Below are 23843 nucleotides of genomic sequence, written 5' to 3' on the forward strand. Positions count from 1 at the left end.
GCAGCAGGGAGAAAACAAATCAGCACTGACTTTGAGCCCCTCCAGGGCAGGTGCCATAGGCCTCTCTCCCCTCACCTTTCCTGCCTGACACATTAAATATTTATTGAATAAGCGACAAATATACACAAAAATATTTTTGCCAACTGCAGTGAGGCTATGAAGAAGTATGGGGAACTATGAGGTCTTTTGATGGGTGGAGAAGAGAAGGGAGTTCCTATATAGACTTTGAGGGTCAGTGATGACTTCTATAAGGAAGTGAGGCTTGAACTATGATTTTTTTTTGGTTTTCTAAAGTTGTTATGCTGAACATGTATTATTTGTGTGATTTATTTAAAAAGGGAACTGTAGAGGGCCAGCCTGGTGGTGTGGTGGTGAAGTTCACACACTCTGCTTCAGTGGCCTGGGGTTTGCAGGTTCAGATCCCTGGCACGGAGCTACATACCGCTCATCAAGCCATGCTGTAGCGGCGTCCCGTATACAAAATAGAGGAAGATTGGCATGGATGTTAGCTCAGGGACAATCTTCCTCAAGCAAAAAGAAGAAGATTGGCAACAGATGTTAGCTCAGGGCCAATCTTCCTCACACACACAAAAATAAATAAAAATAAAAAGGAAACTGTAAATCATCAAGATAAGTGGAAAACCTGAATTGATTGTCATAAACAGGCCAAACCATCAAAATAAACACAATGAAGACAGCAGTGTGGCTGTGTACCCTGAGAACTGCTCTCTGTGTTAATAAAGAAGAGCACAGAGAGGGGTTAGAGACACAGCTGGGCCCAGTGGCTCCTTGGGCTTATCAGAGGGACAAAAAGGGAGTGAGCCCCTCATTCCGGAAGTTAGTGTGATTGAAGGGTTCCCAGTCACAGCCACTCAGGAAAAACACAGGTGGGTAGCTGGAAAAGCAGCAAAGAAGATGTCACTGGTGTCATGTGGTAGAGTTGCTCTCCCCTTAGGAACCAACTGTAGCAGGCATGGAGAGGTGGAAGTGACCACCGCCACTGGGCCTCCCAGGAGGTCTAACCTTGGACCTAAGCTTTAGAGGATAAGTAGGGAAAGTTTGCTAGAAGGGAGCAGGGCAAGGAGAACCTTAGGCAGTGGAAGCAATACGTGCACGATGTGTGAAAGGGTGCCAAGAAGAAATGGCTTCGAATTGTTCAGCACAATGGAATATAATCAAAGGGTGGAGTTGCTGTGGAGGCAGCGTCTCACTCAGTACAAGGAATACTTTTCTAACAATGGAGTGGGCAGCCTTGGTGACCTGCCACTGAATTATGACAATAGAGGCTGCATAGCAACTCATTGGCCATATGGTAGAGGTCATTTGGCAATGAAGCCACAAAGTAGGACCCATGGACAGGGAGGGGCTGGCCCTCCTGGTCTAGGATGAAAATCCTCACCAAATTCTTGGTGTCTCTAACCACCTCTGCTGGGGGAATGAGGGAGGGTTGACTTGTAGCCTGCTCATGTCTGTCTAGGCATTTCCAAGAGGGATTTCCCATCTCCCTCTAGTCAAATTGGGCAGGAGGATCAACCTAGATGGCTTTAAAGATTTTATTTTTCCTTTTTCTCCCCAAAGCCCCCCAGTACTTAGTTGTGTATTTTTAGTTGTGGGTCCTTCTAGTTGTGGCATGTGGGATGCTGCTTCAGCATGGCTTGATGAGCTGTGCCATGTCCGCACCCAGGATTCGAACCAGTGAAACCCTGGGCCACCGAAGCAGAGTGCTCGAACTTAACCACTCTGCCATGAGGTTGGCCCCTAGATGGCTTTAGAAACATGATCCCACCCCTAACTGGGAGAAATGGGAGACGAGTCTCCCTCCCCGTGCCATGTGAACCACAGTATGGCAACTCACTGAAAGTGCATGTTCGAGACCCGCACTCCCGCCCCAGGTAGGGTGACCAACTCATTCTCGTTTACCCCAAACCTTCCCCAGTTTTAGTACTGAAAGTCTCCCATCCCAGGAAAGCCCTCTGTCCTGGGAAACTGGGATGTTTGGACATGCTAATCGTGGCCCTATTTCTCTCCCCAGAACACAAACCCACTCCATCCCAGCATCTCTTCCTTGCTTAACCAACTCCATTTACCCTGCTTGAAGGAGTAGGGCAGGGGGGCTCTCTTTGCGCCACTCAGCAACACGCAATGCCAGTTAACTGAGCCCTTGGTATGAATGAGTCCCTGCTCCATGAACTGTGCATTCTGGGCAGCAGACCAGATAGATGTTGGACAACAATTCCACAAATAAGGAATTAGACCATTTCCAATTACTGTGGAATAAATTACCCCAAAATTTAGCAGCTTGAAACAATCAACATTTATTATCTCACACCGTTCCAAATGGGTCAGGAGTTTAGGAGTAAGCGTTAGCTGGGCTGGTTCTGGCTCAGGGTCTCCCACAGTATTGCAGTCAAGTTGTCAGCTTGGGCTGTGGTCTTCTGAAGGCTTGACTGCGGCTGTGGGATCTGCTTCGAAGGCGGGTTGCTCACACACCTGGCAAGTTAGTGCTTGTTGTTGGCTGGGGGACTCAATTCCTTGCCACATGGGCTTCTCCAGACGCTGCTTGGGTGTCTTCACCACATGGCAGCTGGCTTCCCCCAAAGTGAATGATCCAAGAGAGAATAAGGGGGAAACTTCAAGGACTTTTATGACCTGCCCTTGCAAGTCACACTCTGTCATTTCTGTGTATCCTATTAGTTACACGTGTCAGCCCTGCTCAGTGTAGGAGGGGGCTTTACAAGGGTGTGAATACCAACACGTGAGAGTCATGGGGGCCATCTTGGAGGCTGGCTATCGCAATTAGGTTTTGTACCAGGCCCAACTTAATTATTGGGATTAGACTCAACTCTTCAAGCCATCTTCTATGAACAGCCCTCTCCAGCATCATTGCCTTCTGTCCTAGAATCTCTCCCCCCTCTTCCTCTCTGAGGTCCCTTCCCACCTACCAAGAGTCGGTGACATCTCTTTTTCCTGAACCCATCCACCCCTCCCCTCTCTGCAGGCAGCTGACCCATCTCTTCTCCTCCCTCCCTCCCTTCCCCAGCTGCCCTCGCAGAATCCACCTTCATAACTCGTTGCCAAGCCCTGCTGCCTAATCTGTGAAATGAAATGAGAGCAACCAGGGACAAAGACGGATGGGCAGAGCTAAGCAGAGAAGAGCAGGCAGGTTCATAAGTGTAAAATATGGACAAACCTGCCATCATTTATTCTCCGGGACAAATAGATCATCACCAAATGGGCTGCAGATGAGTGAAGAGACAAATTACCCAGCTGTGGCAGTGTCACCTGCTTCTTATTGATGGGCGTTTGTGCACAGGCCCAACTGCTCTCTGAGAATTGCATCCCCCAGCTCCTATGGGACCCCAAACAGGAGTGACAGAGACAAGAAAGCTTTTATGTCTCTGCCGGAGCATGAGCCACACTGCCAAGTCCCAGCCTTTCTGTTCTGTGCAGCACATGCAGATACGAATTATGCGACTTTGACACAGTGCCACATGAAAACATTAACAAAGTGTCACTTCATGTATAACTTGGAAATCATACAAATACCTGAAAAAGAAAATATTTTAACTCATTAGATATTAAACAATTTCAATGCTGTCTGGATAGAATTATAAATTGAGCTCTTTTTTTTTGGTGAGGAAGATCGGCCCTGAGCTAACATCTGTTGCCAATCTTCCTTTTTTTTTTTTCTCCCCAAAGCCCCAGTACATAGTCGTATATCCTAGTTGTAGGTCATTCTAGTTCTTCCATGTGGGATGCTGCCACAGCATGGCTTGATGAGCAGTGTGCAGGTCTCCTCCCCGCCCAGGATCTGAACCGTTGAATCTCAGGCTACTGAACCAGAGCGCACCAACTTAACCACTCCACCACTGCCAGGCCCCTGGGTGGAATTATAAACTGTGTTTATGCTACTGCCACAAGGTGGCGCCACTGTAGCCAGGAAACGACCACATTGGGTGTCATTATTGAGCAAATTATACTGTTGTTAGCGTGCTTTGGACTCTAGCAAAGCCTTTTTGTGACTCTTGAGCTGTTCTTATGCCATTCGTTGTCATATAAACCACTTTAAAACGCTATAACAGGGCTGGCCCCGTGGCTGAGTGGTTAAATTCGCGCGCTCCGCTGCAGGCGGCCCAGGGTTTGGTTGGTTCGAATCCTGGGCGCGGACATGGCACTGCTCATCAAACCACGTTGAGGCGGTGTCCCACATGCCACAACTAGAAGGACCCACAAAGAAGAATATACAACTACGTACCGGGGGGCTTTGGGGAGAAAAAGGAAAAAAATAAAATCTTTAAAAAAAAAAATAAAAGTAAAACGCTATAACAGGGGCCAGCCCCATGGCCATGTGGTGAAGTTCATGCGCTCCACTTCAGTGGCCCAGGGTTTCGTCGGTTCTAATCCTGGGCGCGGACATGGTACTGCTCATCAAGCTATGCTGAGGTGGCGTCCCACATGCCACAACTAGAAGGACCCACAACTAAAAAAAATACACAACTATGTACTAGGGGGCTTTGGGGAGAAAAAGGAAAACTAAAATCTTTTTTTTAAAAAAAAGAGAAAGAAATAGAATATATATAATTAAAAAAAAGAGCTATAATGACATTCAAGCATTCACAAAAAAGAGATGCTAGTGGTGAAAAACACACCCCCAAATCAATATCTTTGGAGTGGTTATTGGATGTGATAAAACACCGCAAAGAAGACTCAACCACCTGTGACAGGTGGTGCTGTTAGTATCGGAGAGGGCTAGCAGGTAGAGATAAGGCTACGAAGATGCAAAGCAAAATCAAAAGCAAAAATAGGGTAAGATGCCTGCAGACTTACGAGCTGTGGGAGCACATTTCGTTGCCCACTTTACATTCATTCCTATGGAGATAAAAAGATCTTGGAATACGAAGTTTTGAATCATGTGAAGTTTACAAAAGGCATCCTTCCTGAAAAATGTGACTTCCGCGGACCTGCCCAGCTATCCTGGCATAAATGTGGCTCCTGGAAGGGGAGTGTGATGGGTTGAATTGTGTCCGGTGAAATAATAGAAAATATATATCTAGTCTCTGTCCCTGGTTCCTGGCACAGAGCTCCTAAAACCCTTGTAACTTCCGAAGTGATAAAGGCACTAAGAGCAGTTTTTGTTCAAATATTTGTTTATTGACCCTGGTTTCTGACACAAAGCTCCTAAATACCTTGGAATTTCCTGGGTGATAGGAATATCTTTTGTTCTAATGAAGTGATGCTTGGTGAGCTCCTGGATGGGGTCGGTCACCAGAAAGGCCAAGCCATCATTAGAAGCTTGGAACTAGGTGCAGTGGTTACGTTCGCATGCTCTGCTTCGGGGGCCCAGCGTTCACTGGTTGGGATCCTGGGTGGACCTATACACTGTCTGTCAAGCCATGCTGTGGCAGGCGTCCCACAAATGAAATAGAGGAATATGGGCACTGATGTTAGCTCAGGGCCAGTCTTCCTCAGCCAAAAAAGAGGAGGATTGGCAGCAGATGTTAGCTCAGGGCTGATCTTCCTCAAAAAAAAAAAAAAAAAGAAATGAAATGATAATACAATTAAAAAAAAGGGCAGTATTGGAAAAACTGGTGAAATTTAAATAAGGTTTTACTTTAGATAATAGTAGTGTATCTATATTAATTTCTTGATTCTGATAATTATACTATGATTAAGTAGGATGCTAACATTAGGGGAAGCTGAATGAGGATATAGAGAATATTATTTTTGCAAACTTTAAGTTCAATATTAGTTCCAAAAAAAGGTTTAAAAATTATATATATGTAAAAAACACATTGCTATATAAACTACTGACCTAAGAAAAATAAATAAACAAAAAAGCCTTTAAGTAAGGGATCCATAACTTTGTAAAAACAAATAAACAGTAAGTGGGTAGGGAGAAAGTTAATGCAAAGTGAGGCATAAGCGCAGGAAAAATAAGATGAAGCCAAAGATAAGGCAAGGCCAGATACAATTGCCAGAGGCTGACTTCAAATTTGGCTCTGCTCTTCCTAACAGCAAACTCCAGGAAAAAAACACGATTGGCTACATGATTCACAGTGTGTTTAAGACAGAAAAAAAAATTACACCCATGCATGAGATCCTATGCAGCCTTTCGAAATTATATTCTAGAATATTTAATGATATGGGAAAATAGTCATAATATATTAATGAATGAAAAACTAGCAAATCACAAAATAATATGTACTATATGAAAAGAGTGAGCCAGTGGATTATGCAATTTAAAATTTGTTTTTCCTTTGCTTGTATCAGTTTTCTATGACTGTGTAACAAGTTACCACAAATTTAGTGGTGATTACATTTATTATCTCACAGTGTCACACGTCTGGAATCGGGGCATGGCTTAGCATGATCTTCTACTCAAAGTTTCACAAGGCTGTAATTAAGGTGTCAGCCATACCACGGTCCTCATCTGGAGCTCAGGATCCTTTTGCTAGCTCATTCAGGTTGTTGGTAGAATTCAGCTGCTTGTGGTTGTAGGACTGAAGTCCCTGTTTTCTTGCTAGCTGCCAGATGGGGACCACTCTCTGCTCCCAGAGACCACCCAGACTTTCTTCCAACATAGCCCCATACGCAGTTCATGACATGGGTGTTTGTTTTCTTCCAAGCAAGCAGGAATGCATCTCTCTCACTCTCTCTGTCTTGCCCAACCTCTAGACCATCTTTTAAGAGTTCGCCTGATTAGGTCAGCCCCACCCAAAAAAATCTCACCTTTGATGAACTCAACTGATTAGGGGATTACTTCTGCAAAAGTTCTTTTTGCCATATAAAGTAACAAAATCACAGGAATAATATCCCATCATATCGATAGGTCTTGCCCATGCTCGAAGAGGAATAGTATACAAGGCATTGGGTCATTGGGGTACATTTTAGAATTATGCCTACCACACTGCTTATCTGCAATTTTTTATTTCTTTTTTGTAATGCACAGGGATTACTTGTAAAAGAAGGAAAAACAAAATAAAAGTTATTTAAAAAGTAAAAAGCAAATCAGTCTCCTATGAGAAATTAAAGTGCTGGAGCATAAGAGATGTTTTTCTCATGGGTCTTCATAGAAAGGATGCTGTGTGAAGCTTTGTCAGCTAAACCTCTACTGTAAAGACAGTCAGAGTTCCTCAGGGCTGTTTTGCTTTGAGGAAGATTAGCCCTGAGCTAACATCTGCTGCCAATCCTCCTCTTTTTGCTGAGGAAGACCGGCCCTGAGCTAACATCCATGCCCATCTTCCTCTATGTTAAATGTGGGACGCCTGCCACAGTATGGCTTGCCGAGCGGTGTCATGTCCACACCCGGCATCCAAACTGGCGCACCCTGGGCCACAGAAGCAGAACGTGCACACTTAACTGCTGCGTCACCGGCCAGCCCCAGAGCTGTTTCTTATAACACCCTCAGTGCAAGACACTGGCTTCATGCCTATGTGAAGTAAAAGTAATTCTGCAAGTGGTGAAAAATGACAGTCTAGTTTTTGGCAGAGGTGTCACAATCTAGAATTCACATGTAGCATCGAGGATGAGTTAATATAATCTGGAGATGAGTTGACTTATTCTGGGGTTCAGAGATGTGCTTGGGCCGAGTCTTGCCATGAATCTCCTAAAACCATGTGCAAAATTCTATGCATGTGTGCATTCTCTTTTTTTTGTGAGGAAGATTAGCCCTGAGCTAACTGCTGCCAATCCTCCTCTTTTCGCTGAGGAAGACTGGCCCTGAGCTAACATCGGTGCCCATCTTCCTCCACTTTATATGTGGGATGCCTACCACAGCATGGCTTGACAAGCAGTGCCACGTCCGCACCCGGGATCCGAACCAGCGAACCTGGGCTGCTGAAGCGGAACGTGCCCACTTAACCACTGTGCCACCGGGCCGGCCTGCATGTGTGCATTCCTTTGAGGAGAGGGTTCACTACTTTGATCAGATTCTCAATATAGTGTTTTTGACTCAAAAAAAGAATCGTTGATCTAGAGCAGGATTTCTTTATTTCGGCACTATTGACTCTTAGGGCTGGATGATTCTTTGTTGTGGAAGGTTGTCCCGTGCATTGTAGGATGTTTGACAGCACCTTAGCCTTTACCCATAGATGACTGGAGCCACCCCTAGCTGTGACAACTAAAAAAACCTCCAGACATTGCCAAATGTCCCCTGGAGGGAAGGGACATCACTTTGAGAACCACTGTTCTTCTGGAAGAAGGGGAGAATGAAAATGTAAGTCAGACGAGATCTGGATTAAAACAGTTCTGAATGCAAATTGCAGGTCTATCAATTATCCTTTTGGGTAAATTACCTCATTTCAGCTTTATCCAGTTGCCTCATGTATAAACTAGGGATATAATACAATACCTATCAAATAAGACTTGGATAAAGATCAAAAGAAATAAAGCATGCAAAACCCTTTACAGAATATCTTAGATGGTAAGCATCTAATATATGGTAGCTATTAATATTGTTCCCATAGTTGAGACCATAGTATTTTCTCATGTTCTTCACTTATTCATTCAATACATATTTACTAACTGGTGTTTGTGTGTCAGGTCTTTCTTAATGAGCTCTACCTGAACTGTTCCTTCTCAAACCCTTATCTAGTAGGTACTATTATCATCTCTGTTTATTCTTTGTGAATGGCACTTTTAATGCCAGCATAATATTCCACCACATTTTTTGATTCTGGCCTTGGCCTCTCTTCTGAGATCCAGACCTGTATATCTACCTGGATGTCCCCCCAGGAATGTCAAATTTGACATGTTTGGCCAATTAACCCAGTGCCTAGCACCTAATAAGCCTTCCATAAAAACAAGCTATTAGTGGTCATCAATGTAATTTTTAGCCCCTGGTGTCTGATCCACCTCCTCTTTCTATTCCTCAGTGGGTTCCTAGAGTCACTTATTTTCTGTCAGCAGTCTTGGCCCTGGGATAAAGCCCTGATTTTTGTCCCCGTAGGGAGGCAATAGGAGAACACAGTTCTCCCTCCTGCAGGTAAGAACTGAAACAATGAAAATGAAGACACTCCCACATCAGGCCCATATTGTGCTGAACAATCAGCTTGGTGGGGGAGAATTTGCTAGCAGTAGACTGGACGTAATGTTCCCCCACTGCAGCCCCGCTGGGTGTGCCAGCAAATGACTCCTGGGGCCTGGCTGGTGGTTCATGGTGCTATAGGGGCCCATGGCGAAGAGCTAGATTTATGCTTAGTGTAGTTGTAGCAACAGTGTCTGCTCAGTTCTCCAGAACTATAGTTCATGTTTCTTGGGGCTGCAACAGGAAGCAATCTGGAAGTCACAATCAGGGAAGCAGGGCAGTGCAGTGGTAATACCGAGTGCGATAAACCTGGGTTCAGTGCCAGCTTTGCCTCTCATCATCTGGGTGATGGGCAGCAAGTGGCTCTGTCACTCTGAGCCTGTTTCTTCAGCTGTAGAGTGGGGGCGATGCTAACGATGGTTAACACTCATGGAGTGCTTACCGTTCAGCTAAAACGCATGAAATAGTCTCTGTACAATTATTTCAAAATATAATTTTCTAAGTACAGAAAGTTATAACCCCCCCATCACATGCACGTTATAACCTTTGATGGCATTTAAAAAATAAATGCACTTTTATGGCTCTAAAATATAAATCATAGACTACAAAATGAAAAATGCTTTCATTTTTCGACTGTTTTTCATCTCCAAAACAGCAATTTCATAGGATTCAGCCTAGTATGTGCCAGCCACTGTTCTAAAGCTGTATGTATATTAACTCGTTTAAACTCCTCAACAACCCCACGAGGTCGGTACAATTATTACCGCCTCCCTTGATAATCATACTTCTCCTACAGAGAAGGAGAAGATATACGGGGGAGAGTGCCGGCAACCTAATCGGCCTCCACAAGTGATTTAAAAGTTTAAGAAACATAGAGGTCAGTATATGTAATTAATTAAATGCCAAACAGAATTATCCGCCGGGCGTACGAAACACGATGCTCTGGGGCGCCACACTCGACGCGTACTTGGTCCGAAGGCGCTGACTCCCCCGCCCGGGGACCAGTTTCTACGTGATTTCCCGGGAAAGGCGCGCCGGGCTTCGCCACCTCAACCAGTCTTGCTAGAGTAGGCGTACCCCTACGAACAAAAGCGTTCGGAGTGACTGCCGCTATAGCCACTCAGCGCTGAGCCCATGCCCACATCTCCACTTGTGGCAGAACTTCCAATTGGTGAAGTCGTTCTGAAGAAGGCGGGACGGAACAGGGAAAGTCCCGCCTCCCTCGGAGTTCTTAGCCAACCGCGGCGTCTGGGCGGAGGTCGCCTGTTAGGTTGAGCTGTGTGTAGTGATCTTGGGGGCCTGAGGGCGGGGCGGGGAGCAGGCCCGGGGCTGCGGGGAGGGGACGCTTCCCGCGGGTGCGCGGAGTGAGGACGGTGACAGCCACGCACGCACGTGCGCGCCCGGCTGTAGCGCGGCCCCGAGACCTCGGTCGGCCGCTGAGAGGCGCGCGGGGTCTGGTCCGCCGCTGTCTAGGGGCCGGTGCCCGGGCGTCCCCAGCGTCCTCGGCCTGAGTCCCGCAGCGCCGGGCCGTGCCCACCCCGTCCGTGCCCGCCCGCGTTCCCTACCCGGGGCCGTCAGGGCCCGCCCCCCAACTCTCCTTTCCGCTCCCGGGGCAGGGTCCTCGCGGCCCATGCTGGCCGCTGGGGGCCCGCGCCGCCCAGACAGCTCCCAGGCCGGCCGGCCGGCCACCATGGTGGCCCTGAGGCCTGTGCGGCTCCTTCAGGGGGGCTAACAGGCCCAGAGCGCAGGCTTCGGGGCGCGAGGGTCCCGAGCCTGAGCCCCGCGCCATGGCCGGGGCCATCGCTTCCCGCATGAGCTTCAGCTCGCTCAAGAGGAAGCAGCCCAAGACGTTCACCGTGCGGATCGTCACCATGGACGCCGAGATGGAGTTCAATTGCGAGGTAACCGGCCGGCAGCCCCGACGGGCCGCGGCGAAGGGGAGCCCAGAATTCCCTCGCCGGGCCCTGGTGCGGGTCGGGCAGCGACCCGGGCGCCCTTGCCACGGTGACAGTCGAGGTGGAAGCTTGAGGTAGATATTAGGTAGAGATGGCCAGAACCAGAAGGAGCCATCTAGGCCCAGATCCTCATGTTGAAGATAATTGCTGCTTTTTTCAGTAGGGCTTTTGGGTTTGGAAGCACTTCCTGAAGGTTTTCATTCATTGTTACTGCAAGAGGCTGGAAGAATCGGTGGTAGCGAATTCTAGTTTTCCGTGGCAGGTTCAGGTCCAGCTCTATAGAGTTTTGACTTCATTAGATAATATTATATATCCCTGGTGTTAAAAGTTGCATCTCCTTTTATTGGAAAGTGTAGACTTGTTTCTCTTTTCCAAAACTTAAATTTTCTGGAGAAAAAAACAGTTTGAGGAATGAGGTGGTGTCTTAAACTTTCCGTACAGTTTCCATCACGGTGATAATAGTTACCATGTATTGAATACTTTCTAAGTGCCCTACATTCATACATTTAATTCTCAACAACAACCCAAAGAAGTAGGTACCCTATGGGGCCGACCCCGTGGCCAAGTGGTTAAGTTCGCCCACTCCGCTTTGGCTGCCCAGGGTTCGGATCCTGGGCGCGGACGTGGCATCGCTCAGTAGGCCACGTTGAGGCAGCGTGCCACATGCCACAACTAGAAGGACCCACAACTAAAATATACAACTATGCACTGGGGGGATTCGGGAGAAAAAAAAAGAAGATTGCAACAGTTGTTAGCTCAGGTGCCAATCTTTAGGGGGAAAAAAGGTAGATACCCAAAACCATATATCTAGTAAACAGCGAAGTGAGGTTTTTGAATCAAGCTCTTAGCCAGTACAGTACTGCCTCTCATGTAATTTAGGTCCTTGCTACTCAAAGTGTGTTCTGTAGCATGGGCGGCAGTGACTTAAGTCAGGGGTTGGCAAACTTTTTCTGTAAAGGGCCACATAGTAAATATTTTCACCTTTTAGGCCACAGGGTCTCAGTTGCAACTTCTCACCTCTTCAGCTCTACCATTGTAACACAAAAGCAGCCTTAGATCATGCTTCTGTCATGACAGTGTGAGGTGCTCCACTGACCTGGTCCCCTGTGAAACTGGTAAAATTATTTTTTAAAAAACAGCAATTTAAACCCTCTGGAAATGATCCTAAGAGGAAACATCAAGTGAAGAAATATCTTTTCAAGAAAATCTATCAAAATTTGGTAAGAAAGGTGAGAGTTTGTGGTATTTGAACCAAGACCACTACCACCCTCCCTGCTCCCAGCTCAGCAAAGTGGAAATTCCACTCTGACTGCTGTAACCCAGAACACAGCGCTGCCTCTACTCCCAGCTCCCAGTCAGATGGCTTTCTTCCCAGGAGGAGCAGGACTTCAGAGCTTCTCAGCCTGCCCAAGCCTACTTGTTGCTGAGGCTAGGTCCCAGATGAGTGGTTGAAAGATGGGACTTCCGTCTTCCAGCCAGCTCCTTCTTACGGAATGGGGGCTGTACGCTGGGTGTGGCACACTGAGAATACTGTGTTCTCAATTGTTCTTGTCCCCAACCTCAGTTTGTGAGATAGTAGTTCCAGCTAGGACAGGCAAACTGAGAAGACTTCGGTTTAGTGTGTCCTCCATCCCCCATCCCCCATCCCCCAAGAGCTCAGAGGTTTTGCCTGGAGGGAGAAGCAGGATTTAAAACCCTTAGTTTCTAGTCTCTTCATTTGCAACAGAGCAGAGAAGTTTGTGCCTAAGGGTACTCAAGAACTGTGGAGATTTTGGTGAAAGGCAACTGGGGAGAGAGTTGTGGATTTAACAAAGAAAGCAGCCTAGACTGTAGGCCAACTAGTTTGCAGGAGAGAATCTTGGAATAGGACAGCTAGGAAGAGCCCTCTTGGGGTCAGAACAAATAGCACACACTAATCTCAGAAACTGTTTCCTCAAAAGAACTACCTTTTTTGTTTTGTTTTGTTTTTGAGGAAGATTAGCCCTGAGCTGACATCAGCTGCCAATCCTCCTCTTTTTGCTGAGGAAGACTGGCCCTGAGCTAACATCCATGCCCATCTTCCTCTGCTTTATTATTTATTTATTTAAAGATCTTTTTCTTTTTTTAAAGATTTTCTTTTTTTTCCTTTTTCTCCTCCAAGTCGTCTGTTACATAGTTGTATATTTTTAGTTGTGGGTCCTTCTGGTTGTGGCATGCAGGACGCAACCTCAGCATGGCCAGATGAGTGGTGCCATGTCCGTGCCCAGGATCCGAACTGGCAAAACCCTGGGCTGCTGAAGCAGAGCTCGAGAACTTAACCACTCAGCCACCGGGCTGGCCCCATCCTCTACTTTTATATGTGGGATGCCTACCACAGCATGGCTTACCACGTGGTGCCATGTCTGCACCCCGGATCCGAACCGTCGAACCCCCAGCCGCTGAAGCAGAATGTGTGCACTTAACTGCTGTGCCAATGGGCCGGCCCCAGAACTACTTTTTGATTGGATTACTTTGTAGAGCAAGTTATACCCAGGGCATTGTTGAAAATAATAGAACAATATATCACAATGAATGGAGTTTAACAGCTAGGTATGATTAGGGAAAGAAGAAGAGAGCCCTACTAAAACACACTGTCATCCAAGGTGACTGTAGGCATACCCAAAGATGTACCTCTCTGAGGAGCAACATCATAGGCCTTAACACTGAATGAGGAAATTGATTTCACTGAAACAATCTAGCCAGTCACTAAGCAGAGACACAAGCAAATAGTAATAACAAGCCCTGGAGAGGAGGGGACCAGTCCCCAGAGTTGCTATAATATACTATCTAAAATGTCTAGTTTCCAGTGAAAAATTATGAGGCATGCTAAGGAACAGGGAAGTATGTTCCATATAATGGGAAAATCTAGCAGCAGAAATTGCTTGTGAGAGGCACCAGATGTCAGATTTAACAAAAAGGTTTCAAAGTATACATTATAAATATGTTCTCAGAACTAAAGGCAAGCATTAAAAAAGTAAAGGAATATATAATGATATTTTTGCATCAAATAGAAAATATCAATAAAGAGATAGGAAATATAAAAAAGAACCAAATTAGGGGCCAGCCCAGTGGTGCAGTGGTTAAATTTGCACGTTCCGTGTTGGTGGCCCAGGGTTCGCGGGTTTGGATTCTGGGTGGGGACCTATGCGCTGCTTGTCAAGCCATGCTGTGGCAAGCGTTCCACATATAAATTAGAGGAAGATGGGCATGGTTATTAGCTTAGGGCCAGTCTTCCTCAGCAAAAAAAGGGGAGGATTGGTGGCAGATGTTAGCTCAGGGCTAATCTTCCTCCAAAAAAAACCCAAAAAACAAAAACCAAATTAAAATTCTGGAGTCAGAAAGTGCAATGACTGAGGGGCCGACCCGGTGGTGCAGTGGTTAAGTGTGCAGGTTCCACTTCTCGGCAGCCCGGGGTTCACCGGTTCAGATCCCAGGTGCGGACATGGCACCACTTGGCAAAAGCCAAGCTGTGGTAGGCGTCCCACGTATAAAATAGAGGAAGATGGGCATGGATGTTAGCTCAGGGCTAATCTTCCTCAAAAAAAAAAAAAGAAAGTACAATGACTGAAATGAAAAATTCAGTAGACGGGCTCAAGTAGATTCAAACTGGTAGAAGAAAGACTTAGTGTACTTGAAGATAGATTGATATAGATTATGCAAGCTGAAGAGTAGAGAGAAAAAAGAATGAAGAAAAGGTACAGAGCCTCAGAATTGTGGGAGATTATTAAGTGCACCAACATTTGTAATGGGAATACCAGAAGGAGAGGAGAGAGGAAAAATATTCAAAAAAATAATGTCTGAAACTTCCTAAATTTATTGAAAAACAGTGGCTTATACATTCAGGAGGCTCAGTGAGCTCCCAGGAGGATAAACACAAAGAGATTCACGAACAGACTTATCATAGTAAAAATGCTGAAAGTCAAAGGCAAAGAGAAAATCTTGAAAGTAGCAAGAGAAAAATGACTTGACACTTATAAAAGGGAATACCAATAAGATTATCAGCTGACTTCTCAGCAGAAACTGGAGGCCAGAGGCGGTAACATATTCAGTAACATATTGAATAACATATTCAGAGTGCTCAAAGAAAATCTTATCAACTAAGAATCCTATATCCAGGACAGCTAGTTATGAATGGAAAGGACATTCAGAAATGAAGGTGAAGTAAAGACTTTCCTAGACAAACTGAAAGATTTTGTTCCTCAAAGACCTACCTTACAAGAAATACTAAATGAAGTTCTTCAGGCTAGAAGTAAGTGACCTCAGGTAGTAATTCAAATCCACACTAAAAAAACAAAGAGCACTGGTAAAGGTTATTATATAATTATAAAAGACAGTGTAAGTGCATATTTTTCTTCTTTCTTCTCTTAACTGATTTAAAAAGAAAATTTATAAAATAATATGTATATGGTATAGTGTTGGGCCTATAACATATAGAAATGTAATATACTTGCCAATAACAGTACAGAGGAGGTGGGTGGGAGCACAGCTGTAAAGGGCTAAGGAAATGACTGTAGATGGTAAAGTAATAACTATAACAATATATTGTTAAGTTTGTAACTTTAATAGATGTCATATATATAATAATACTACTACAAAAAAGGGGGAAGGGAATAGAGCTATATAGGAGTAACATTTCTACATATCGCTGGAATTAAGCTAGTATAAATCTGAAGCTGATTCTGATAAGTCGGGATTATATGGTAAACCCTAGAGAAACCACTAAAAAAAACCCTTAAAAATATAGTGGAAAAAAATCATTAAATTTAAATGCTTCATTAGAAAATATTCACTTAAGGCAAAAGCAAGTAGTAAAGGAGGAAGAGAGAAAAAAGACATGAAACACATGGAAAACAAAAAGTAAAGTGGCAGTTGTACACCAAATAATTAGAAAACTTAAATGAGATGGACTAATTCCTAGAAAGACATGAACTACTAAAATTGACTCAAAAAAAGAGGCGATCTGAACAGACCTATAACTAGTGAAGAGAGTAAATTAGAAGTAAGAATACTACCCACAATGAAAAGCCCAGGTTCTCTCTACTCAGTAGAGGCCCAGATAGCTTCACCATTGAATTCTACCACACATTTCAAGAACAATTCTTCACAAACTCTTCCAAAAAAGGAAGGGAGGAGGAGGGGAGGGACCACTTCCCAACTCATTTTAAGAGGCCAGCATTACCCTGATACCAAAACCAGACAAGAAAAGAAAACTAGAGACCAATGTCTCTTATGAATATGGAAGCAAAAATACTAGCAAACTGAATCCAACATATAAAAAGAATTATATGCCATAATCCAGTAGGATTTAGTCCAGGAATGCAAGGTTGGTTTAACATCTGAAAATCAGTTAATGTATTATGTCATATCCATAGAATAAAAACAAAATCCATGATCATCTCAGTAGATGGAGAAGAAGCACTTGACAAAATCCAGAAGCATTTCATGATGAAAAACACTCAACAAAATAGGAATAGAAGGGAACTTCCTGAACCTGATAAAGAGCATCTGTGAAAAACCCACAGCTGATACCATACTTAGTGGTGAAAGACTGGATGCTTACCCCCTAAGATCAGGAACAAGAGAAGGATGTCCACTCATGCCATTTCTATTCAACATTGTACTGGAGGTTCCAGCCAGGACAGTCAGGGAAGAAAATAAAATAAAGACGTACATGTTAGAAAGGAAGGAGTAAAAATACCTCTATTCACAGATAACATGATATTATATACAGACTTTAAAGAACCCACTAAAAATCTATTGGAACTAATAAACAAGTTCAGCAAGGTTGTAGGATACAAGATCAATATATAAAAATTGATTGTTATTCTATATACATGCAATGAACAATCTGAAAGTGAAGTTAAGAAAATTCTATTTATGATAGTATCAAAAAGTATAAAATACTTAGGAATAAATTTAACAAAAGAAGTGAAAAACTTATACTCTGAAAATTGTGAAACGTTGAAAGAAGTTAAAGATGATCTAAATAAATGGAAAAATATTCCTTGTGTATGGATCATAAGACTTAACATTGTTAAAAAAGCAATATTCCCCACATTGCTCTACACATTCAATGCAATCCCTATCAGAATCCCAACTTACTTGTTTGTAGAAATTGACAAGCTGATTCTAAAATTCATATGAAATTGCAAGGGACCCAGATAGCTAAAACAATCTTGAAAGGACAAAATGAGAAGACTCACCCTTCCTGATTTCAAAACTTAATACAAAACCACCATAGTCGAGATAGTGTGGTACTGGCATGAAGACAGACATATAGATCCATGGAATAGAATTGAGAGTCCAGAAATAAACCCATATATCTTTGGTTAACTGATTTTTCTTTTTTGAAGATTGGCCTGGAGCTAACATCTGTTGCCAATCTTCCTCTTTTTTTCCCTCCCCAAAGCCCCAGTACATAGTTGTATCCCTAGTTGTATGTCCTTCTTATTCCTTCCTGTGGGACGCCACCACAGCGTGGCTTGATGGATGGTGTGTAGGTCCATGTCCAGGATCCAAACAGGTGAACCCCAGGCCTCTGAAGTGGACTGGACAAACTTAACCACTACGCCACTGGGCTGACCCCCTGGTTAACTGATTTTTGACAAGGATGCTAAGACCATTCACTGGGGGCATGAATAGTCTGTTCAACAAATAGTGCTGAGACAACTGGGTAGCCACATGCAAAAGAATGAAGTTGAACCCTTCACTTCACACACACAAATTAACTCAAAATAGATCAAAGACCTAAATGTAAGAACAAAAACTATACCACTCTTGGAAGAAAACATAGGGATAAATCTTCATGACTTTGGATTTGGCATAAGATTCTTAGATATGACACCAAAAGATGAACAATAAAAAAAAAAATAGATAAACTCAACTTCATCAGGATTAAAACTTTTGTAGTTTGAAGGACACCAAAAAAATGAAAAGGGGCCGCCCCGGTGGCGCAGTGGTTAAGTTCACACGTTCTGTTTCTCGGTTTCCTGGGGTTCGCTGGTTTGGATCCTGGGTGCGGACATGGCACCGCTTGGCAAAAGCCATGCTGTGGTAGGCATCCCACATATAAAGTGGAGGAGGATGGGCACAGATGTTAGCTCAGGGCCAGTATTCCTCAGCAAAAAGAGGAGGATTGGCGGTAGTTAGCTCAGGGCTAATCTTCCTCAAAAAAAATAAAAAAATTAAAAAATGAAAAGAAAAAATATTAGCAAATCATGTATCTGATAAGGATCTTTTTTTTAAAACTACTTTTTCTCCCCAAATCCTCCCAGTACATAGTTGTACATTTTAGTTGTGGGTGCTTCTAGTTGTGGCATGTGACGTGACCTGATGAGCGGTGCCACATCTGCACCCAGAATCCAAACTGGCGAAATCCTGGGCCACCGAAGTGGAACATTGGAACTTAACCACTCGGCCACGGGGCTGGCCCCTGATAAGGATCTTATATCTAAAATATATGAAGAACTCTTTTTTTTTTAAAGATTGGCACCTGAGCTAACATCTGTTGCCAGTCTTCCTTTGTTTTTCTTCTTCTTCTTCTCCCCAAAGCCCCCCAGTACATAGTTGTATATTCTAGTTGTAGGTCCTTCTGGTTGTGCTATGTGGGACACTGCCTCAGCATGGCTTGATGAGCAGTGCCATGTTCACGCCCAGGATCCGAACTAGTGAAACCCTGGGCCGCTGAAGCAAAGTGCGCAAACTTAACCACTTGGCCACAGGGCTGGCCTCTATGCAGAACTCTTATAGCTCAGTAATAAACAAGCAAGTAACCCAATTAAAAAATGGGCAAAGGGTTTGAATAGAGATTTCTCCAAGGAATATATAGAAATGGCCAATAAGCCATCAAGCCATGCTGTGGTGGCATCCCACATACAAAATAGAGGAAGATTGGCACAGATGTTAGCTCAGTGACAATCTTTCTCAAGCAAAAAGAGGAAGATTGGCAACAGATGTTAGCTCAGGGCCAATCTTCCTCACCATAAATAAATAAATAAATAAAACAATGAAATACCACTTTACCACAGTGGGAGCCAACCACTAAGATGACTAGAATAAAAAAAACATATAATAACAAGTGTTGGTGAGAATGTGGAGAAATTGGAATCCTTGTACACTGCTGGTGGTATGTAAAATGGTGCAGCCACTTTGGAAAACAGTCTGGCAGTTCCCCAAATAGTTAAACATTAGAGTTAGCATATGACCCAGCAGTTCCACTCATAGGTATCTACTCAAGAGAAATGAAAACGTGTGTCTACAGAGAAACTTGTACACAAGTGTTTATAGCAGCATTATTCATAATAGACAAAAGGTGCAAACAGCCCAACTGTCCTTCAGGTAATGGATGGATAAACAAAATGTGGTATGTCAATATGGTGGAATGTCACTAGATGCACCCCTGACCCCACCCCAGTTGTGACAAGCAAAAATGTCTTCAGACATTGTCAAGTGTCCCTGGGTGGGGGGAACACCCTCCCCTCTCCTTTCTCCGCCCTCGCCCCCCGCCTTCTCCCCATAGAGAACCACAGATCTATAGAAAGGGATAATAGTAGCAGTATTCAGAGAGGCAGAATGTTATGGTGTAGAGTCTGTCAAACTTCACACATAAATGACCTGAGGATCTTGATAAAGTGGGAATTCTGATTCTGCAGTTCTGTGGTAGGACTGAGAATTCTGCATTTCTAACACACTCTCAAGTGATGCCGATGCTGCTGGTCCAGGGACCACACTGAGTCGTAAAGCAGTAGTAGAAAGTGCATGGGCTTTGAAATAAGACAGACCTGGGCTTGAATCCCAGCTAAACTACTTAAAGCTTAGATGGGATACTTAAGTTCTCTGGACCTCAGTTTCCACATTGATAAAATAGAACTAATATTACTGACCCTGGAAGGTTGTTATAAAGATTCATGAAATGCATAGTGCTGGGCAGAAAGGAATGGACTAATTGGCCTAACGTAGGAGGCTTGGGTCACCCAGGGCACTGCCCTGTTGTGATTTGTCAAGCTGTTGTATCTCACTGAACCTCAAATTTCCAGTAAAATACCTGTTTGTAAACAATATTCAAATAGTTTTTGACAGCAACAGTAGTTGGATTTAAGAAGATAGAGCAAACTCTGAGAGGCGATTAGTCTCTCTCTTACCCTATTTTTATATTGTACATTAACTGAGCAAGGTGCTAATGCAAGCAGATGGCAGATGCATTTTGAAAAAAAGAAGAGAGATGGTACTTGAGGAATTCTTGGCTTTATCGAGGTCAAATGTAGGTGGCTTTCTAAGAAGGACTCAATTTCAGAACCAGTGGTAGTTAACATATGAATCATATTACCTTATGCTAATAAGTTCAGGCTTTTTTGCTGCAGAGAGGGGGAAAAAATTCTCCTTGCACTACTTGCTGCATTGCACAATTGGCTTGATGCTTTGGAGGATTTTTCCACTTGAAGGCTTTGATATTTGTCATTTTGAGAAAGTGGGTGCTGAAAGTAATTTGCCAGGAGGCTAAACGGTTATGTTATTTCTTATCTAGACTGGAATTTTGCTCTAATAATTCAATCTATCAGTAAGAAGAGCCAGATATGAAAAATTTCTCAAAATTGAGTTGTGAAAGATTCTAATACTATCTTATGTTGAAAACAAAGCCCCCTTCTCCCGTGGGTTGGCATCCCAAATGTTTTCACATATCCAAGTGGGATTATGATTGGATTAAATAGCAATGTTACGGATCATTCCAACATACAAGTGGACATAGAGTCGTCCATGACAGAAGGAACTCTCCAAAGGGGAAAATAGAAAGAACAAATTTGGTATTTTTCAGTGAGATGTTAAATCATAGACACTTCAAGATTTGGGCAAATGATTCCCTTCTAGGATGTAAACTCCAGAAGGGCAATGGTGGCTATTTCACTGCTTAGTTGTATATAGTAATAGTACTGTAGGGGCCAGTCCGGTGGCGTAGCAGTTAAGTTCACATGTTCTGCTTTGGTGACCCGGGGTTCATGGGTTTGGATCCTGGGCGCGGATCTACGCACTGCTTGGCAAGCCATGCCGTGGCAGGTGTCTCACATATAAAGTACAGAAAGATGGGCACGGATGTTAGCTCAGGGCCAGTCTTCCTCAGCAAAAATAGAGGAGGATTGGTAGCAGTTAGCTCAGGGCTAATCTTCCTCAAAAAAAAAAAAATAGTACTCTATATGAGGGCACTGAGGAACTTTTTTCTTACTTCAGAAAAAAGATGGTTTCTGCCTTATCGTTGGGCTCGCCCATGGGGTTTAAGCAGTGCCTGTGGATGGCATGGGTGCCACAGATCTAGGACATGGACAGTCAAGGGTGCATGATGAATGCACTCATGCTGGTGAAGAAGGAAGCAGGGCATATGCTGACTAGTACTGCCGTCCCCTGGACCCCATGGCTGCTCTTTTGTGGGAGGAAGAGCTAGGGAATAGCAGTTACTGTGTGCCAGGTACCATGCTGAAGGCTTTAAACGCACTGTCTCACTTGATACGATGGAGACTCATTTATTTCTTCATTCAACAGATAGTTACTGAGTACTCACATGGGCCAGGCAGTGAACACAACCTAGCAGTGATCAAGACCTGCTTAGGAGGTGTGCTGTCGTTGGCTTCATCTTCAGACAGGGAAATGGAGGCTCAGACAGGGCAAATAGGCTGCTTAAAGTCCCAGTGGAGCCACTGTCTATTCGGAAAGAGGGGAGGGCAGGGATGGGTAGGTAATGGGAGAATAGATGGGCACACTGTCAAACTCAGTAATAACCAGTTGCTTATTTGCACCTTGCAGTGGGGCTTTCTAGTAAGTCGAGTAGGTCTTAGCTCAAGCTCCAGTTTTCTCTGAGGCAGCCCAGCCTGGAGGTTACGAGCGGGAGCCCAATCCCCAGCTCTGCCCCTAACCAGCTGAGCGACCTTAGACAAGTTCCCTCAGCCTCTCCAGTGCCTCTGTTTCCTCATCTGTAAAATGAGGATTGTGATAATTCTTCCTGCATAGGGTTGTTACAGGGATTAAAATTGAGTTATTGTTGGTAAAATACTTAGACTAGCACCTGGGGCCGGCCCAGTGGTACAGTGGTTAAGTGCGCTTGTTCTGCTTCTCGGTGGCCCGGGGTTCGCTGGTTCGGATCCCGGGTGCGGACATGGCACCGCTTGGCAAAAGCCGTGCTGTGGTAGGCATCCCACATATAAAGTAGAGGAAGATGGGTGTGGATGTTAGCTCAGGGCCAGTCTTCCTCAGCAAAAAGGAGGATTGGCAGTAGTTAGCTCAGGGCTATTCTTCTTCTTCAAAAAAAAAAAAGAATAGCACCTGGCCCAAGGTAAGTTCCATTTGAAGGTCGTTATGTAAAAGGAAGCAAGTGCAGGGCCTCATCATTTGGCTCCCTTTCCCAGCCTCCTGCCCTTCCTCACATAGCCCTCTTTGCTCTGGACCTATTGTCCTGGTTGCTCTTTCCTGAAAGTGCCAAGCTCTCTTCAGAGTCTTGCACCTTGGCATAGTCTGTTCCCTTTACCTGGAATGCCTTTCTCATTTGTCTGCTGGCATAGATGTTCTCATTGTCCTTCTAGGCTCTGCTCAGGTGTTCCCTCCTCTTTGTACCCGAGACTGCCACACAGCTACTAAGTGATAGGGCTGAGATTCGAACCCAGGTCACCTGCCTGCCGGGCCAGCCCTTCTGCTATACTATGCTACCCAAATAGGAAGCTCCAAGTAGAAAATGGGAGAGAAAAAGTTAGAGACCTGGAGAGAACTTAAGTGTTTGGTAAACAGGAAAAAGAAAGTAGAATTAGGAGATCTTTCGAAGAACTTCCTAACTCAACAACTGTTTGTCTATGGCATTATTTTATTGCGTTTGGTGTAAGAGAACCATTTCAGAACCATTTTGTGAACTTGCCAGTGGGCTTAAATTTTTGGATGATGCATGCTATGACTGATAACCCCTGCTATATTGCTTCGATGGCTGGTTTGTCTTTTTGAATCAAATGGACATTTTTCCATAAGTGAATCCTTTTCACTTGAATGGTCTACTTGGAATTCCTTCCTTTGACCTAAAATGAAACTTATTTTGTAACAGTTAAGCGTTTTCTAGTTGCATATTTAACATGCTTTATGGTCAGAATGTTCTTCTCTATATTCAACCTGGTGTCTTCTCATAATACTTGGTGTTCCACACAGATAGCAATTGGTTAGCCTGTCTATTCTGAGACCCTTTCATGTACATTGGAAAGTTAGTTATCTAACTTTTCCACCTCCCTCTCCATCCCCCCTCCCCTCTGCAGTCAGTTTTGGAGCAGCCAGTATTTGAGGTGTTGGATGCACAGAAAGATATTAAGAGGGAAAGTCTCAGCTTTCCATGGTGCTCATATCTAGTTAGAGAAACGGGACACACGTGAAAAGACAACACAAGGGAGTCTATATATATCAAATTGAGGGTGTGTTGCTGTTGACAGGGAAGGAGGAATCACCGTGCAGTGGGGTGAATGGGAAGCACCCCCGCTGCCTGCCCTGGCTTTGAAGGCAGGTTGTGTCCACAGATGCAGGGGGAGGAACGTTCCTGTCCATGGGTCAGTGGATGTGGCTCGAGCAAAGGCAGTGGATGGGAATTCTGTGGTTTGAGGAGGGAGAAGGGAGAGAAGTGTTTGAACTGGTAGGTTCAGGCCACATATTGGAGGCCCTGGAAGGCCAGATTAAGGAGTTTGTATTCATCAGATGCAATGAGAGCTTTGAGATTTTTACTAGGAGAGTGGTTTAAAATGGTCGGCATGCAGAGTGATTTGCAATGTTTGGGGATGGGGCTGGGGAGAGGTTGGAATAAAGGAGCCCAATTAGAAGACAACTGCTTTGGGCCA

The 23843-nt window shown here is 44.4% G+C and overlaps 1 protein-coding gene across 4 annotated transcripts in view; it reads left to right on the top strand.

Annotated features, from left to right (window-relative positions):
* The first annotated feature begins 10279 nt into the window (after positions 1–10279).
* The window catches only part of NF2 (NF2, moesin-ezrin-radixin like (MERLIN) tumor suppressor), a 73861-nt gene continuing 60297 nt past the window's right edge, over positions 10280–23843 (top strand). For 2 of the 4 annotated variants that reach the window (XM_070516334.1, XM_044775603.2), the window contains exon 1: positions 10319–10926. In XM_070516334.1, the coding sequence (XP_070372435.1) occupies positions 10813–10926 (114 nt within the window). In that variant the 5' untranslated portion in view covers positions 10319–10812. Of the gene's footprint in view, positions 10927–23843 lie in introns of all 4 variants that reach the window. The other 2 variants (XM_014835115.3, XM_014835121.3) reach the window with 2 other exon arrangements.

The sequence above is a fragment of the Equus asinus genome, chromosome 8 (genome assembly GCF_041296235.1).
Source record: "Equus asinus isolate D_3611 breed Donkey chromosome 8, EquAss-T2T_v2, whole genome shotgun sequence".
NCBI lineage: Eukaryota > Metazoa > Chordata > Mammalia > Perissodactyla > Equidae > Equus > Equus asinus.